Here is a 19,767-nt window from a genome sequence, read left to right on the forward strand (position 1 = left end):
TATTGAAAACTAGAGAAAACTAAATACTTCCAGTGTAGTGATTCTTTTTTTTTTTTTTTAAATAGTTTCCGCGCATTTTTCCTCAAAAATAACCGATGGACTTCCGTTGGTCTGTAGGACGTTAGTCGTTTCCGTTCTTTTTTTCATAGTTCTCGTCAAATCTAACAAATAGAGTTCGATAAATATTTTGTCGAGACTAAAACTATCAACTTATGGCAAATTTAAAGGACCAAAACCGTTAAGTGCATAGTTAAGGGACTATTTTGAACCTACTCTCATAGTTAAAGGATCATTTTTGTTAACTTGTAACAAACTTAAAGGACTAAAACTGTTAAGTGCATAGTTAAGACACTATTTTGAACCTACTGTCATCCTGAACCATTTTTGTCCTTTTCTCTGTTATGCCAAAAATTTATCACCCCAGATCCCTCCTTTAGATTTATCATCATGTTGGAGATGATGAAACCCACAAACTCAATAACAAAAATAGTATTCCAAAAACTCAAGAACATCAGTAATAATCCCAGCAAAACCCCATTTTCATCATCATCATCATCATCACTTTTTGAACAATATAAATCAATCCCAAAGGAGAAAGTGGATTGTTTGGTAATTGGGGCAGGTATAGTTGGCATAGCAATAGCTAAAGAACTTAGTGTAAATTATGGAAGAGAAGTTTTGGTTGTTGATTCTGCACCAATATTTGGAAGTGGTACAAGTTCACGTAATAGTGAAGTTATTCATGCTGGCATTTATTATCCTCCTAATTCTCTCAAGGTTCTTGATTTTTCTTTTCTAATGAGAATTTGGTTGTTTTTATGTATACCCCATTAAGCATTTACTTGAAATTTTGAATTTTGATACTGCTAATGAATGAGTTATTATTGTTTTAGCTGATAAAGATTTCCAATTTACTATAAGTGGAGTTTGAATTTTTGTACTGTTAGTCAATCCAGTTTGTTTTGTTCTTACTGAAAAAACAGGAATTAGTGAGGACAAATTTGTAGCTGAACAGCAAAATCCCTAGCTAATCCTATTTAGCTACGGGTTATCAAAAAAAAAAAATGTTAGCTACGAGCAATTTAGCGACGGACTAGCTACAAACTACATGTCCTAATTCATAAAAATTATACATAATGACCTTGAACACTTCCAAGGCAATTGTTGTAATTCACTAGACTAATTCCATTAGGTACTCGCTATCTCCCACCAACACAGATACCGGTTTAACTCTGTCCACCAAGACTTGGAAAGATAGGAAGAAATAAGCTTGTTGTGCTCTTTTCTACTGTAATGTTGTTTTCGAGCATTCCCCATCAAGTATGAGCTGGAAGTTTGAATTTTGATACTGCTGATTACTGATCGATGAAGTTTCTGGTTTGGCTAGAACTATCCACCATTAACCTTTAACTGAGACTTTGAACTTTATACTGCTAATGGATCGAGTTTCTGTATTCTTCAAATTTACCCTTTTTCTACAAATTCCCAGTTAAACTGATAGTTTGGATTTTGATAATGCTATTCAATCTAGTTTCTCGTATTCATCAATTTTTAAAACCTTGATTTACAATATTATGCATATTAGCCACATAGGCTCTAGGGATATTTAATGTGAAATACCATGCAGATTAGCGATAGCTGGCTTGGGAATAGTCATTCTTATCTTTTCTCACTTCAATGCAAACTCTTATCTTTCACGTATGGATCTCTTTTCTTGAAATTATAAAGGAGTAAGTGCCATTATTGGATGTCGAATGTAATAGTTTGTGAAGTTTCAAAAACTATCACAAGCAGTTCTACTGCGAGGAGCTCCCACGCATGATCTTTAACTTTCAAATTTTATGGCAGGCATCTTTCTGTGTTAGAGGAAAAGAATTGCTCTACAAGTACTGCAAAGATCATGAAATTCCACACAAGCAGATAGGCAAGCTAATAGTTGCTAGTGGATTATCAGAGGTTCCAAAGTTGAGTGCCCTCATGACTCGAGGAATTCAAAATGGGGTTGAGGGTCTGAGAATGATGGAGGGTTATGAAGCTACGAAGCTGGAGCCCGAATTGCAATGTGTTAAAGCTTTATGGTCACCTTCCTCGGGAATAGTAGATAGCCATTCCTTGATGCTATCGTTGGTGGTATTGCTTCTCACCTATCAGTCTCCAATTATATTACATCCTCTGTCCCAATTTATGTGACACTCTTTCCTTTTTAGTCGGTTCCAAAAAGAACGATACCTTTTTATATTTAATAGTAACAATTTAACTTTAAAATGCTCATTTTACCCTTAATGAGATGATTTATAGCCACGCAAATATTTATAGCTTATTTTAGACCACAAGTTTCAAAATGTCTCCCTTTATTTCTTAAACACCCCAGTCAAAACACCTTCACATAAATTGGGATGGAGGGAGTATGTCCTAGCTGCTCAACATCCAAAGAGCTAATTCTTTAGACTTTGGGAAAGAAATTTTCTCGTTACCTAGAGGAGCTCAATTCATCATTTTTGTTTACCTTTTTAGAATCATTGATGTAATATTGACAGGACTATGACCATACCATGGGTTTAGGGCGAAGCTGAAAGTCACGGGACGACTTTCTCTTACAATACTGCTGTTTTTGGTGGTCATATTGAAGGAAATCAAATTCAAATTCGTGTTTCCGGGAGCGATGCCATTGCAAAGTGGAACGGGAGGTCTGAATTGGACTCTGAACTAATTCTTATTCCAAAGCTTGTAGTGAATTCTGCGGGCTTAAGCGCTCCAGCCGTTGCAAAACGAATGAAAGGCCTACCGGACGGTATCATTCCTGCTTCTAAATATGCTCGTGGTTGCTACTTCACACTGTCAAACTCTAAATCCCCTTTCAAGCACTTGATTTATCCTATACCTGAGGTTGGTGGACTTGGAGTGCATGTTACCTTGGATTTGAATGGCCAAGTCAAGTTTGGTCCTGATGTTGAATGGATAAAAGGAATTGATGATATTCCGAGTTTCCTCAACATGTAAGTTATCATTCAGCACATTCATATCCGTTCTTGTTAGAACGTTTTATGTGGATAAATTTGACAGTGATGGTTCCTAAACTAGCTAATTCTACTATCTGCTGTTTAACATACTTTGCACCTTTCTGTGTTGAGACCCTTAAAAATTCTTTATTTTCCCATCAATATCCAAATTTGTTTTTTCATGTTCACGAGAGTCTCAGAAGGACGCTGATAGTTCAAATTTTGTTAAGAGTGTATTAAATTTATCTCAGAGATTGTATTTTTCAGTTAGCAGAAGAATTCTAATCTCTGATATGATGTGCTTATGATATTCTAGGTTCGATTATTCTGTCCATGAAGACCGTGCAAAGCAATTCTACCCAGCGATAAGAAAATACTACCCTGGTCTGAAGGATGGATCTTTGGAGCCAGGTTATGCAGGCATCAGACCAAAGCTTTCTGGTCCAGAAGAGGGGCCTACCGATTTTGTAATTCAGGTATTATCAAATTTATTCCGAGTTATTAACCCAAATGGTCCCTTAAGTTCAGGACTAGATCTATTTCATCCCTATTATATAATTTTGCCAAAATTAAACACGGTCTGGTCCAACCGATGGATTTTTATGGGTTGTTCTTCCCAAACTTACCAGACGAGAATTGTTGGAATCACTTGAAATTGAGACATTTTTGGTTACCTTTGATGTTTTATATTTTCAGTTATATTTCAATTTTAGTTTCATTTGCTAGATTTGAGAGTATCTAAAACACGTTTTTTGCAGGGAGAGGACATTCACGGTATATCTGGTTTAGTTAACCTGTTTGGAATTGAATCACCAGGCCTAACTTCCAGTATGGCTATTGCAGAACATGTTGCTGCTAAACTACTGAAATAATAAGTGTCTTATGCACGCAGTGAATTAGTATTTAAACTTGATGAAGTTTCAGATGTTGAGTTGGAGAACTCTATAGTCAGAAATGTCTTATCATTTATGAAATTTCGCCTTCTAAGAAGGATATATTGTCAAAGAAGTGGTGACCTTAAGTCTGTCGGATCGATCTAGGGAACTTGTGATGAGTATCGGTATAAGAAACTTCATTATCAGCAAAGTGCGGACTACTTTTTTTTTTTTAAAAAAACTATTGTTTATGAAGTTTCTGAAATCCTGCCTTTTGTATGTTCTTTAAGCTGCAGTCAACTTGAAAATTTATTGTTTGATTATAGACTTCAGAAGATTTTAGAATAGCAAATCCACAAAATTGGATTAAAGGCAGTAGCAAGAGAGTTGTGGGCAACTGAGCTCTATTTACACCCAAAAAAAGAAACTTAAATCGTTTAGTATGCATTTTTGTTCTTTCACTGTTTAGATGTCCTCCAACTCAAAGTAATCAGGACCACAGGATCAGAAAATGAAATTTAAGGAAAATGCAGCTTAGTGGGAGTAGGTTTCACATGCATTTGCACTTGTACACACTAATTTCTAGAAGCAAATTCTACATATCATTCTCACGTTCGATCATCAGTACACAACACAGCCCGAGCCTCTTAAGCACAAGCTGGAATTGCAAATAATTTTAATATTCTACAGAAATGTTTTAAGATTTTCAACAATATGATTCATGATAAAACAGCCATCCACTTCTGATTCCAAGACTCGAATGACTTATGTTCCATCTAAGATTTCACCCTGACAGAAGCAACCCAAAAGATAGTAGAGCTTCAATGCCCGATGAAGCTTAACTCGGTAGCTATTCTACCGTCTTTCACCTGAATTCTTGATTATGACCATCCAAAAAATTTCCACGTGCTTTTATCATAACTTAAATTCTCATCGTTTACGTTCTTGTCTCCACTTGTAGACAGGTTTGGATGTTGGATTAACAAGTTCTTCTTCACGAAGTTTGCGTTTCCTTCCTGATTTCTGGTCAACATAAAAAGAATTATTATAGTATCACAGTTTACGATCCTTGAAACGAAGAAGATATAACCATAAATGTATAAACACCTGTAATTCTTTCTGCATGGCCATATCCATGTATAGTTTCTCTAAATCTCTCACCCTGCTCTTTCTTGCTTCCAACTCTCTGTAAGAGGTAGCTGTCTTCCTGCACAGGAGATTCCAATAACGAAAAGTTGACAAACCTTACACATTTATGAAAACCAGTTTTGGTATCGAAAAGATTCAACCTTTTCAAAATATTTAGCTATATGGATAAAAAGATATGAAAGTTCCGCTATGCTAAATTAAAATAGGTAACGATGCCATCTTTTTCTCTTGATCTTCGGTGTTTTGAATATCGACGGATGAGAAAAACTTTGTTGCTTCACATGAAAACTTTGTCATCACTTTTCTACAGACCCACAAATCCCATTGAGTAGAGTTTAGAGAATATGGAGGTTTTAAGAATTGAGCCACAAACGCAACTCTCCGTATTTACTAGATTTAAAGTCGGTTACTATTCTTTTAGATATACACATACACGTTAAATAAGGGAAAAGAATAATTGCATCCCTATTTTTAAGGCGTCTCTTCAATTCATTTGGCTACTTAGTGCCAATATTTTTAGGGCTAAATTATGCCACCACGTTTTTTGCTTAAATTTTGCCAATACTATCTATTTCTTGTGTCAAAACGTCACTTATCCTCATAATTGGCATATATTAGCCAAGTTTTGAGAATCTGGCATAAAATGGCCAATATACACGTTTCAGTCAAAAAATTTAGCACACCATGACTCATAAATCCTTCAGTCAACATATCTCTTTATACGGTACTTTCTCATTCTCTTCAATTTCTTTATAAGGTACTTTCTCATTCTTCTCCCTAGAAGTTTCACTCTCCAATTTCTTCTTCTAAGATCAGTCAATTAGAACTCTAGTACAATCGTGAATCTTTCACAATAAATTCACTCTACAATTGGTGAATCTCTCAAAATAGGGATACACCTTAAAATCAAGTTTTGAGCATTTGTTGATTTGTAATATAAAAATAGATGGGGAAGAAAAGTTCTTCAAAGAAATTTGTCAAGAATCAGGCTACTGATTTTGAACATTCTAATTACCAAAATTCTGATTTCGAAGATTCTGATTTCGAAAATTCTCCACCCAAGGTTTCAAAATCTACACATGCAAAATCATCAAGGTATAAAAATAAAAGTAAAAAAAGGATTGGCATTTCGCAAGTTCAAGAAAGGGTGAACAAATTGCAAAAGACCCTGTTAATTCGAAAAAGATGAAGTGTCGAGATAGTGACGAGGATGGTCTTTTGCAATTTGTTTGCCCTTTTCTTGAACTTGCGAAATGCCAATCCTATTTTTACTTTTATTTTTATACCTTGATGATTTTGCATGTGTCGACTTTGAAACCTTGGGTGGAAAATCTTCGAAGTCAGAATTTTCGAAATCAGAATCTTCAAAATCGGAATGTTTCGAAATTAGAATCAATAGCCCGATTCTTGACAAATTTCTTTGAAGAACTTTTCTTCTCCATTTATTTTGTAGTAGAAATCAAAAAATGGCTCAAAATTTCATCCTAAGATGTATCCCTATTTTGAGTACAAAACCCTAGAATTTTTTTGAGAGATTCACGATTGTACCAGAGTGAATATATTGTGAGAGATTCACGATTGTACTAAAGTTCTAATGGACTGATTTTAGAGGAGGAAATTGGAGAGTGAAACTTCTAGGAGAGAGAATGAGAAAGTACCGTATAAATAAAAGAAATTGGAGAGAGAATGGGAAAGTACCGCATTAAGAGCCATTTTTACTCAAGGATTTATGGGTCATGGTGTGCTAAGTTTTTTGACCCAAAACGTGTACATTGGGCAGTTTATGTCAGATTCTCAAAACTTGGCTAATATATGTCAATTATGTGTATAAGTTACCACACTGTGCCATATTCCCTTTTTTAATAACGTAGGGTAAATTTTTTATTAATAAAGTACCAAGTTATTACAACAGTTGCATCAAACAGAAAGCCCAATCTATCCAATTATTACATTCTTCTTCCTAACAAATCAAGAAAATCAAGACATTGATAAGTATCCTCTAACAAGCCCTCCTTGCACCAAAAAGATATGCAACTTTGGGATGCAATATCAATATATGTATTCTTCTTCTTCTATTTTTTTTTTTTTTTTTAAATAACTCAAAAATCCACGAGGGCCAGCTGGGGAACGATTCGGAACTACGTGGATAATGGGCCTTGTTACCTTTCTCCATTTAAATACTAGGCTCTTAACTGCGGCTCACGCGCTTCACTCTTACCACTATATGAAAGCCCTAGGGCCAATTGATGTATTCTTCTAAATATCTCTAATTACAGCCTATTTTTTTTTTTGAAACTGGTAATTTTATCTCTAATTACAGCCTATTTATTTACTCTTATAAGGAACTGAGGATTAGGATCCAGAGTCAAAATCATCAGATTAATGTCAATGTTGACATATCTCTTAAGGAAAATGCTTGAAAAATTTATATGGATTGCTAAAAGGTTAAATCTTATACAAGTTCAAAACATGATAATGACTTAAGGAGACCCACGGAACCATATATTTCAAATCGCACCCTTGATGGCTAGTTTATCTCTCTTATAAGGAATTAAGGTTCCATGTCAAAATCATAATAATGATGATAATGTTTGCATATCTCATAAGAAAAATGCTTGACGAATTTTAAATGGATTCCTAAAAGGTTAAATCGTATACAAGTTCAAAACATGATATAATCTGCTGTACAACATAAATAAATAAAAACTAACATTACCTTTTAATACTGCTAGGCAAGTTGTTAGAAGCAGCCAGATTACTACGTTCTGAAGCTTTGGATGCTAGCTCTTCTGCCTCCTCCCTGTAAATAAACAAAACATAGAACGTAAGGAATTTGAATATGGAGCAACATAAAAAAAAAAGATCTTTTAACAGAAACAGAAAATTCAAAGTGATTTTTTTTTTTTTGGGCGGGCGAGGGTGATAAAGAATTGCTACGAAATATGCAATGTCTCCTTTGCTGGCTGAGGCTTCAGCTCATAAAGAAGGTGAAATATTGAATGCAATTTTTCAGGCCAATGAATGACCATCAAGTAGATATCTCCAAATGAGTCTTTAGTCATATGGTAAAAGTCAACTAATTTCCAAAGTTTACTGATATTCCAACCGACGAAGATACCTAAATATTGATCGAGACTTATTAGGTAAATGACTTTTTTTATGCAAGAAGGTAAGTATTTGTCAAGTAAATGACATTCAAATAGATGTTTCCAAACGTGATTTTAATTTGAATGCATAGGCACATTAACACAAGAAGTTATTTCAATCCTGTAAACTGAATGTGTAAGAACAGATAAAGAATTCAAGAGGTATTTCTAACCTGTCTTCGGCATAGTAGACACGTCTATTTGATGGCTGATCATCAAGCGAGTGCAGCATGGCAGTTAACTTCTCAATTTTCTGCATACAATAAGGAGAATTCTCAATTCTCTGGCTCAAGAAAGAGAAAGAAAGTAATTACAACATGAACCACAATAGGCAACAGTAAACCTTTTTCTCACTCTGAACTTTCTGTAAAATATAGCCTATGTCCTGAGTCTTCATTAACATGAGTTCCTCTTGAGTATATTTATTTGCTTGGCTCCTAGAAACAGCGTCCAACAAGTCAGGCCAATCACGACTGAGGAAGAAATTAGCCCAACCAAAAAATATGAATATTCGTATCTTACTCCAATCTATGCACTCCATCAACAGTTTTTGTTTTAACCATCTTGAAGTAGAACTCATCTGGATTTCGAAATGCTGCTTTTTCCTTGAGTTTCTGTAAGGAAAATAACAAACATCATTCACATATCCGATCATTAAGAATATACAGAAGAGTAACGGCAGAGATAAAAGTACAGCCAAATAAAAAACAAAAGAATATGTAAGAATCCCTTCAAATTGACTACTTGCAAAACACAATCAAGGTTTTGTTTTTCAACACCCGATAGAGTGGCCTAGTGATCTATGAGGTGGGTTGAGATCCATGAGGTCTCAGGTTCAATTTCCATCTAAGGCAAAAGAGGCTAGGTGATTACTTCCCATCAGGGGGACGTAGCCTTTTGGCCATGGGTTCATCAGAACTCATTACTTTCGACACAAAATATAAACATATATGTAAAAATCTACTAAAAGTCTAAAATATCAACAAATATTAGATCTAAACCCATAGTTTAAACATTATAATGAATTCAATGCTTAAAATCTTAAAAATTGAACCCATTAAATTTAAATTCTGGATACGTCTCTATATGTCCAAGCTTTGGTGCAAGAATTATCCAGTAACTACGCTGACGGGAGTGCTAGCAGGAGGGAGTTAGAAGGCAACCCGTGGAATTAGTCAAAGCCTGCACAAGTTGGTTATCCCCCAAAAAAAAAATACAAATAAACTACAAAAGCAACATTTCTTTTATATTCTTTCTTTTTCTTCAGTCTCTTAGCCGAGGGTCTTTCGAAAACAGCCTCCCTATCTTCCGAGATAGGGGTAAGGTCTGCGTACACTTTACCCTCCCCAGACCCCACAATGTGGAATTTCAGTGGGTCTTTCGTTTTCTTCCGTGGAACAACAAATTGCAGCAAATATCACACAATCCTAACTTATTCATGTCTCAATCACACATTAATCTATAGAATACTTGGATTTTTCATGGACTGCTGAGTCTAATTCAACTAACTCCATATATATATGTTTTCGTCTAACTTCTAACCCTTTCAATTCAGTGTAGAACAAAAAATTACCTGTAAAGCCTGCTCTTTTTTGTGGAATGCTGTTGCCCGAACAACATAATCTTTGTGTTTCTCAAGCAACCCAAATTTCTTCCTTGCTTGACTGATAAATTTTTTATAACAAACACAAAAAAAAGATTAAACTAAATAAACTCAAAACACATAATTAGTAGTACTATATGAAAAAGTAATTAAGGAATCACTCACGGTTGAGCTCGCTCCTTATGAGCTCTTCTTGGAATAGCATTCTTGTATGATGACATTTTTACAATTAATTAATTCACTGAAGAAGAAACAACAACAACTATTCTTTCACAGATTTCACCTTTCAATAGCCTAAAATCAGGAAGACAAAAAAAAGTAAAATTAATTGTAACATACCCACAATAAAACCAATGAGAAAAAAAAAAAAAAATTGATACCTATATCATAAAATCAATGAGGAAGAAGTGAAAAAAGAAAGAGGGTTTGCTAGAACTGCAGGGATCAAAATTTGGGCTTTGAAATTGGGCTTTATTTTATATCTAGCCGATAATGATGTGAGAATCGCGGTCATTTGCACTTTTGTCCCAAAGTTTGTGCTGGTCTTTAATTTTTGTCCCTCGAGGAGGCAAATATTTTTTTTTGCAGCCCTAAATGACTTTGGGAAAACTATGTATGTATACATGTTAAGGAGAAATATTTACGAAACGTGACGATATTTTTTATTATTTACAAAACATAACGATATATTACGAAACATGACGGATTTTCATATATTTTTCGTTTTTTTATTTTTTTTTCCAGAAAATATTTTTTTAAAATATATTTTATTTTAAAAAAAAATTATAGTTTTAAAAAAAAAAAAAATTATTTTTGCTCAAAGTTTTAAAAAATTACCTCAAATTTTTGTGTATGAAAAATGTATGAAATGTATATGTGTGAGCGAAATTTTTAATATAATTGTCATAAACAAAATTGTGAGAGAAAACTTTAAGCCTTGAATATTGTATGAAAGTTGTTACAATATTGTTGTAGTTGTATTAATTTTTCAGAAACCTAATATGAACTTTATACGAAAAATGTAAATGGAATTCTAAGTCTTGAGCGAGATATACACATTTCATACCATTCTCATGCATAAAATTTTGAGCGTAATGTTTAAGCCTTGATCGAGATATACGCACTTCATAAGTTCTTCATACATAAAATTTGAGCGAACTTTTTAAGCCTTGAGCAAGATATACACATTCATACACAAAATTTGAGCGATTATTTTAAGTCTTGAATGTTGTATCAAAGTTGTATACAATATTGTTGTTGTAGTTGTAGTTGTATTAATTTTACAGAAATCTAACATCAACTTTATACACGAAAATGTGAGCGAAATTTTAAGACTTGAGCTAGATACAAATTTCATACTGTTTTTCATACACACAATTTTGAGCTGATTTTTTAAGCCTTGAACGAGATATACACATTTCATACATTTTTCATACTTTTTTCATACACTAAATTTTGAACGAACTTTTTAAGCCTCGAGCGAGATATACACATTTCATACATAAATTTTTGAGCGAAAAAAAAAATATTTAAAAATATTTATTTTTTAAAAAAACATGTTTTGTATAGATTTTGTAATGTTATGTTTTATAAATATAAAACTATCGTCACGTTTCGTAAATATTTCTTTTACGTAGTTGTCCCAATGAAGGGACTTTAGCCCTTATGGATTTTTTTGGTGGGTTTGGCAAGTTTAAAAACATCATTGAGTTTGTTGACAAAGAAAAAAGATTTGAGTTTCTCCTGAATGCCTATGACAAGGTTGCCGCTCAAAAGATTCAGCCCCCATCGAACCTGCCTCCAAAGTTGCCACATGAGCCAAATGTTGTCTCTAAGAAAAGAAGCTCAAAAAATTGATCGTTAAACTAAAGAGACACCCGCCTACACTTCTTCAGAATGCGGAGGCTTATGAGGAGAAGGTGGACAAGGCAGTAAAGGAGAGGGATGCAAAAGTGAAGAGAAGAGAGGCACGTGTTCGAAAGGCAAAAAAGAAACTTCAGGCTGCTGAGTCACGTTTGAAGATTTACTCAAGAGCCAAACATTTGAAGCTCTGGTATCTTCAACTTCTCCTGGAACTTCTCCTCCCCTCAAGATTAGGGCTCTTTGATCTTTGATCTTTTCTCTTGCTGTTAGTACTCTGAATTGTTTATCCATTTTCTGTGTTCTGTGGTTTTAGTTTTTCTTGGCTAATGTGCCAAAGAGATTTCTCTGTGTGAGACATTATTCTGCAACCAGTTGTCCTTAGTTGATTTAATCTTTGTTTGTATCACTTTGTTGATTGATGATCAAATGGACTTTGTAGAATGGCAGAAAAAGAAAAGAGGGTTTGGTAGAAGTAAAATTTGGGGTTCTTTGATACTAAGGTGAGAATTGGGCTAAGTGAGGTTTGGGCAAGGTATTTTTCATTCAAATGACTCCAATATTTTGTTGTGATTTGTAAAATATGTCACGTGATAGTAATATCTATACTTAAACTGATCTAACGTAAACTGATCTAACAAGGTAAATTAAACGTAATGTTAAAAAAAAATCCTTTAACTGTATTATCCAACTATATTATATATTGGTCTTATAATTTTTGTTCCAGCTAAGGTTCTTTAGTATATTTTTCTATTGCTATAATCATTTTAGAGTTATCAATGAAAATATATGGAACTTTCAAAAAGCCCTTCACTAAGGGCAAAGTGTTTTTTTTTATGGAGGAACTTTATGTATCCATACAATGCTAAAACAGACATTTCACATTTTTAGCACAAAATTTAGTTTATCAATTGATAGCCAACAAAATTACCTTGTACGAGATCCATCCAAAACCGAAATCCTCATCATTGCTGAAAATCCCGCAGCTTAATAAACTTTAAAGAATCTGTTTCTTAATTGTCTCCCGAGAATAATTCTAAAATAAACATGCCCCTTCCTCTATTCTTTACGGATAATAATACACATATTATTTTATTATGTACAAGTTAGATTAATTTATTATTTTTAAGTATGAACATTTAAATCTTTAATGATAGTATATGTCGAGTATATATTATTTTAATACATATTTCACAAATATACCATATATACACGCAGTTTTTTTCTTTAAAAATTGCACAATTATCTTACACAACCATAAAATGTCAATATTTTATACACTAATTAATCTTAATCACATTAGCGAAGATATCATTTATACTAAATTTACACCATTAAAAGATAATGCATGTATATTTGATTTATAAAATTTGTTACTTCTCAAAAAGAAATTATACTAATAGGCCTAAATCAGAATTAAAAAATATCAACGCTTACCCAAATATCTTGATAAATCTCTATCTTATGTGTACGGGTCGTATGAATATGACATCTCTACCAAGCTATTGTGAAATTGCTATTTTCTGCACATTATTTTTTGTTGTTTTTTTTAATATGATACTTTTACAATTTGTTCACTTTTTTAACGGTGACACCTTATAAGAATATCTGCGTATGCCAATATTAGCTGCCCCAAAATGTAGTTCAAGGAGTGGATCTAGATGCTTATATACGGGTTCACAGTTAACCCGTATGTGTGTATATGTGTGTGTAAGTGAACTCATTTATTATTGTAGTATTAATTGGAGCTCATATTGTAGGAATTCATAAACTTTAAAATTTGGATAGGACTCAACCCCTTTTCTATATTGATCTCATAACTAATAATGATGGTACTATTAGTTTGCATGCACTTCGATTATTTCATATCAGTGAGGCTAGTGTTTTAGCTATAGATTCATCAGTACTTAGTATCATCGACGGAGAACATGATATATATGTAAAGACCTACCAAAATTTCAAAAATAATTATTTCCTCTGTCCCAATTTATGTGATGCAATTTCCCTTTAATCTGTCTCGAAAAGAATGATACATTTTTTATTGTAGAAATAATTTAACTTTAGACTTTCCTTTTTACCCTTAATGAAATGATTAACAACCACACAACTATCTCTAACTTGTTTTAGACCAGAAGTTTTAAAAGTTTTCCTTTCTTTTTTAAACTCCGTGCCTAGTCAAACTATACCACATAAATTGAGACGAAGAAAATATTAAAGTTGAATTGTAATTTAAAGATACAATGAATTCAATGATAAAAACCTTAAAAATCAAACTCATCAAACTAAAATCTTGAATCCGCCTTTTTCCAATGTGATGCATGCAATCCATGTACTGTTTGATTCTATCTGCCAATCAAGTCTTTGGCAAATGGAAAAAGTACACTACTACTGCCTAATATTTTTGTCTTTGTGGCATTGAACATTAATTTCTCATTAAGCAAAACCCATCAGGAGCCACATGAGGTGCTCAAGATCTTTCAGTTAGACGCCTCAACTTAGTGGTGTTTCTATTAAGCACTTACACTACTTAAAATTTGTTCCAATTATACACTTTTTGCATAATCAGTCAAATATGTAAAGTGAGTGTAACACACTCGCCGATGACGTGGCAAGGTGATGAATTAAATAAAGACACATGGCATATGTATTCAAATTAATTATTAAAAATAAAATATGACAAGAAGCAATATTTTTACACTATTTAGTTAATTAAAAAACAAAAAATAAAGAAAAGAAAAATCTTAATTTTCCAAGCACCACCTCGATCCACCTCCCATTTTCTTCAACCTCCATTCCCCTCCGTCATAACCACTACTTCCACGGCTTTCAATTGACTTCAATTTATGAAATCTAAGCAAGATAAATCTTTCCTTCAATTATGATTTTCCATCTTTGAATGAGCTTTAATGGAGTTATCATATTTTCATCTCAATTTCTTCAATCCAAACTAACAAAACAGTGATTTTGATGGCTCCTTCAATTGATTTTGAGTTATGGAAAGGTGAAATTATGTTTTCTCTTTAACTGAGTTTCATTTCTTGAATATAGTGGTGGCCATGGAAACGGAGATAATATTTTCTTGAAAGAGTGATTTTGATGACTCCATCCTCTTTTTATAAGATCACTGCATCTACATGTGCCACCAGCAATTTGGAGCTAGAGATTGTGAAGTTTGTCTCAATTTTTTAAATTCTTAACCCAATTGGGTCTCAATTAGAAGGATGAAGATTTAGTGATTCTTGTGGGAGATTTAGAGAAGGAAGAAATTGAGATCTTGATAATCCTTATGGTTTTTATGGCCCATTTGGTGGCTTTGAGAGATATGGTGAAGAAAGTGGTAGGAGGGAGGAAGAAGATGAAGGATAAAAAAAATACAAAATTATTCTCTTTCACGCTCCAAAAAAATGTGAAGGATACGCACATTGCCACATCTGCAAAAGGTATCTAATAACACATTTTAAGTTAAGTTCAAGTGTCTAAATGTAGCAAGGTGTACTTCAGGTGTTTAAGTGAAAGATCTTGAGCACCTCAGGTGACTCCCGATGGGTTTGGCATTCTCATTATTTTTACTGACTCCATTGATCACTAGAGACATAAATTGATAATTCACTTTAAACAACACCACACGGGTGCAACTGACTTTTTCAGATCTGTTATATGTTTTTTTTCCAGATCTTTTATATGTAAAAAATAAAAAGCTCTTATAAAAGGGTCATAAAATTAATTTATTTTTGTAAAGGATCAAAACAATACCGACAATAACTCCAAATCACATGAGAAAAATAACATGCAATATAATACATGTTCAATTGTACTTTCTTTTACCGTTAATTTGAAGTGATATAGTCAAGAAAAGTACAAAAGGCCACATTTTCCTGTCTTTTTTCCCAACAAAATTGATGTACCAACTCTACGGGAAGTTTCATGGAAGATGAAGTTTGTTGCTTTTCCCTTAAAAAAACTTCTCAAATCACTAAATTCTTGGAAGAAACGTCTCTTTTACTATAAATAAATCTTATATTTTTTCGAGATATATTAAAGGTTGATGAGTCGTGAAATTACACGATATTCGATGTTAATTCCTTAAGTTTTTGTGACTCTTTAAGCACTTTTGTTGTTACTTTTTGTGTTTTTATGTTGTTTTGTAGGATAAGATGCCCGAAGAGCATAACAGAGCAAAATGGAACAAAATAGAGCAAAACAAGCCAAGATAGCTGAAATGAACCAGAGCACCACCTGCAAATCTATTGACAGAGAATGGCCAAATAAAATAAGACAATGATGCAACACATGCGACACCACATGCGACTCGCATGTGGAACCTGCGAGTCGCATCCTGTGTCGCAGATGCTGCACCTCGGCTGATTTATGAGATATTGGTGCTCTATCCAGTTTTATGTGATTTAGAAGTGATCGGAAGAAACCAAGTGAAAACAAAGTCAAAAAGAGGCCAAACTGGACATTTTTGCAAAACTGTCAAAACTGGACAGTTTTGCAAAACTGTCAAAACTGGACAGTTTTGCAAAAACGGGACAGATTTGCAAAACTGAAACTTTGGGATTTATTTTGTCATATTTTGACTTGGGAAATTGGAGGAGCTATAAAAGAGAGACTTATGGCAAAACATGATGATCTTTGGCCATTTTTCTTACAAGCTTGGAGGCTAGGTTTTTCTACACCATTGGAGGAGAAGATTGAAAGCACTTCAATGAGATATTTCTTAATCATTTCTTCAATTCCTTGTTTTGTATTATATATCTAAGTGTGTAGCTTTCTATTCCATGACTTGAATCTTGTTTATGAAAATATTCTTGATTAAAGTTTGGTTTGAAACTCTTGTTATGCTTATGTATTGAATGATTTTTATTCCTAATGAAGTGGGTTATTGTTTCTTTAATTAATCTCGTTCTTGAATGTTTCCAAAGGGATTAGCTAACCCTAGGACTCACTCATTTACTTTGATTGAGCTCAGAAGAGGAAATCTAGGTTGGAAAAGATTAGTTAACAAGAATTTGGGTCATTAAATCCATCTAATAACTTGAGCTCGAAAGAGGATAGTTACTTGAGGTTAAATTGATTGTGCCTAATATCACACTCTAAGGCTTGAAAAAGCTTAGAGTGAAATTCATTGATTTGGTTGGAAGACTTTCAATGAGATTTTAGAAATCATTATCTATTAACATAAACCCGCTCTTAGTTGTAATCACATAAAATACATTAGATCGTTACTTGAGAGTAATTTCCCTTGTATCCATGCTTGTGGCCATTGATCATTTTACTTGGATAGTTTACATTTTTGCATTAATTATAATTTTCTCAAAAACCAAAATATTATCAAGTGTTTGGCTTAGTGTAGAAAGTGAAAATTCCTTACTTGCTTGATCGCCTAGCATATTGTTCCCTGTGGGATCGACCCCGACTCATAGTTGGGTAAATTATATTGCATACGACCGTGTACATTTTCTCTTTGAGGAGTAGATTTGGACGTTATCAAAAGTCCATTTAGACATGATTTTCGTTTCTTTTTTCAAAAATATTTTAAAACAATGACTTTCGACTGTTTTTTTAAGATAAGTTTTTCAAATTTGAAAAACTGGTTTGACTAAGTGGATATATTCACTCATAAAACTTCAGTATTCTTTTCAATTAAAATACATGTTCAAACACGATTTGAACTTCGATACAAAATTTCAACTACTTCAACTTCAAAAAAAAAAAAAAAAAAAGATTAATTGAAATTTCAACATATATATGTCCAAACGCCTACTAAATTTTTGTTCTAGCACGATTCACAAAGAGGTTAAACCGTTAAGTCATTGTTTATATGCACCTTAATATTTTATCAAAAAATATTTTCAAAACCTGAACGTGCGACTTATTATTTAAATAACGATAACTCTTAATTAAAGTTTGGGTTGAACCCCACAAGAAAAAAAAGGTGGAAGAATATTGGTTCATGTGATAGCCCGTGTTTTTTTTCTTCTTTTCACATAGTCTAGTTACCTAGCAAGAGGGGATAAAATAGAAAATTAAAATAGCCTGTTTCTCATGACTTTTCCAACTGACTAAATATTTCAGAAAAACTAAATGGAGCAATGTAAATAAATGGTGATTTTGTTCATTTTCTTATAGTCAATCTAACAGATATAAATCGACAACTTACTACTACGAGTTTGATTACATTTAAAAGAATTCCATTTGGAGTGTGTATTTATATATAGGATGATTAAGGGTGTTTATTGTTTGCTTAATTCGATTTTTATTAAATCAAATTTAACATTACTATGTCAATTTGTTAAATATGAAAATCAGATCAAACCAAATAGAGTCGGTTTGTTAGAATTCTTTTAGATGCCAAACTGAACAAAATATTATCAAATTGTAAAAATTGATAATCAAAATAATTAAATAAACCAAGTCAAAAGAATATGCAAATTTATATGTCAACTTGGTTTGGTTCTATTTTTTTATTTTTTTTCTGGATGTGGAAAATATTTGGGGTAAGTAGTGGACTTGGCAATGAAGTCTTTTTATTTCTATGTAACCTCAGACCGCTAAAATTTACTTATTAAGTTTACTTCTAAACCAAATTTAGGTATAACGTGAACTTTCCTTCTCTTTTACGTTAATCTTCTTTCATCATTGTTTTACTCTCTAATTATCCAATCAATTCACTAGTAGGGAACTCAAAATTTGAGCTTTATGATCAGTTCTTATAAATGATCTTAAGTTAATATATATAATATTACACTAATAATCGAGTTTACTGTTAATTATTTATTGTCTATGATAATGTTTACTTCAAATCCACGTAAATATAATGAGTCTGCATATGCAGTTTGTAATAAGTAGATAAAATAACACGATCTTAACAGAAGACTCGTGTTTATGTCTCCCACCTTTTTGTATGTCTGTTCGGATCTAATTCTAACATATTACTATTAGCCTTGTTTCCATTTGTTGTCTAATGTTCATGTTGTTTATCAATCTGGAGATGGCTCATAGGATCCACCGAACTGGAGTTATATCAAATACTTATTCGGATAGAATGTTTACATCAAATTATTTAAATTTATACTATAGTTATGTAATTTAATGAGGTGAGAATTTCTGTTAATTAATTATGATTAAGTGCTAAAAGTCTAAAAATCTATATACAAACACATGTTATGCATTTATTCGTTTCTTGCAAACATACCGGGTATGGATAAGTTTTACCCCGGAGGCCAGAGCTATATATATATATTATTCTTTTTCCTTTGAGATAAGATGGTTTTCTTTTACTTTTTAAGTATTAATATTTCTTCTAATTTATTTTAGTTCTAAAAAATTGTTTACATTAACAATGCATATATAGTCAAACCTCCCTTTAATGACAGCGTTTGTCCGAAAATTTTATGGCTACTATAGTGATGTGCTGTTATGTATGTATACTGGCATTTGAAGTTTACATCTAATTTAACTGTTATAAATAAAAGTACGCAAAAAAATATTTTTATGTTATAAACGAAAACAAAATACGTGTTGATTTTAAAATCTCAATTGATTTTTTTTCATTAATTAAAAATAGAAAAGACTAATAATTTCTAATAAATCATAACTAGTTGTACCATACCGGTAAAAAATTAAAATCTAAGGAACATATGAATTTAAAATTAATTGATAATTAAAATATTTCAAGTTTGACGTACGCAAAAATTCTACAATTGGAGGATGTTCCGTAAATTTTAGTCTCTTAATGATACATACTATATTTCTTACAAAATATTATTATATAATGTTTGAGAATGACTTATAGAGATGTAATTTTACAAAGAGTGTACTGCTATAATGAATTTTACTGCTGTTATAGGTAGAATGCTGTTATAGAGAAGTAAAATATAACATGAAAAATCGGTTCCGGAGAAAATCAGGCCATTATAATGAAATATTGTTATAACGAATGGTAATTATAGAGAGCTCTGACCGTAAATTGAATTCTAAAAGTTTAAACTCTCAATGAATGAATTGACTGTGATTAATCAGGTACATATTTTCTCTTGAACATTTATTAATAGTAAGAAAATGGATACCTACCGTCAGGATTAGCCGATTAGGTGGGTGTGACACACCTAAATTTTATGAAAAGTAAATAC

The 19,767-nt window shown here is 32.6% G+C and overlaps 2 protein-coding genes across 2 annotated transcripts; one reads left to right on the forward strand and one right to left on the reverse strand.

Annotated features, from left to right (window-relative positions):
• The first annotated feature begins 369 nt into the window (after positions 1-369).
• LOC132607463 (L-2-hydroxyglutarate dehydrogenase, mitochondrial) lies at positions 370-4,192 on the forward strand. The gene is made up of 5 exons (XM_060321435.1): positions 370-777; positions 1,849-2,130; positions 2,563-2,996; positions 3,316-3,475; positions 3,758-4,192. The coding sequence occupies exons 1-5, from the start codon at positions 448-450 to the stop codon at positions 3,869-3,871; spliced, it is 1,320 nt and encodes a 439-aa protein (XP_060177418.1). The 5' UTR covers positions 370-447; the 3' UTR covers positions 3,872-4,192.
• Positions 4,193-4,453: 261 nt separating this feature from the next.
• On the reverse strand, positions 4,454-10,273 carry LOC132607464 (probable U3 small nucleolar RNA-associated protein 11). Its single transcript, XM_060321436.1, has 9 exons — positions 10,153-10,273; positions 9,938-10,066; positions 9,743-9,833; positions 8,692-8,783; positions 8,513-8,606; positions 8,343-8,422; positions 7,740-7,823; positions 4,982-5,081; positions 4,454-4,897 (listed from the first exon to the last, which is right to left on the reverse strand). Exons 2-9 carry the CDS (start codon positions 9,991-9,993, stop codon positions 4,805-4,807), a joined length of 690 nt encoding a protein of 229 aa, XP_060177419.1. The 5' UTR covers positions 9,994-10,066; positions 10,153-10,273; the 3' UTR covers positions 4,454-4,804.
• Positions 10,274-19,767: the final 9,494 nt, after the last annotated feature.

Source organism: Lycium barbarum, chromosome 8, assembly GCF_019175385.1.
Source record: "Lycium barbarum isolate Lr01 chromosome 8, ASM1917538v2, whole genome shotgun sequence".
In the NCBI taxonomy this organism is placed as follows: Eukaryota; Viridiplantae; Streptophyta; class Magnoliopsida; order Solanales; family Solanaceae; genus Lycium; species Lycium barbarum.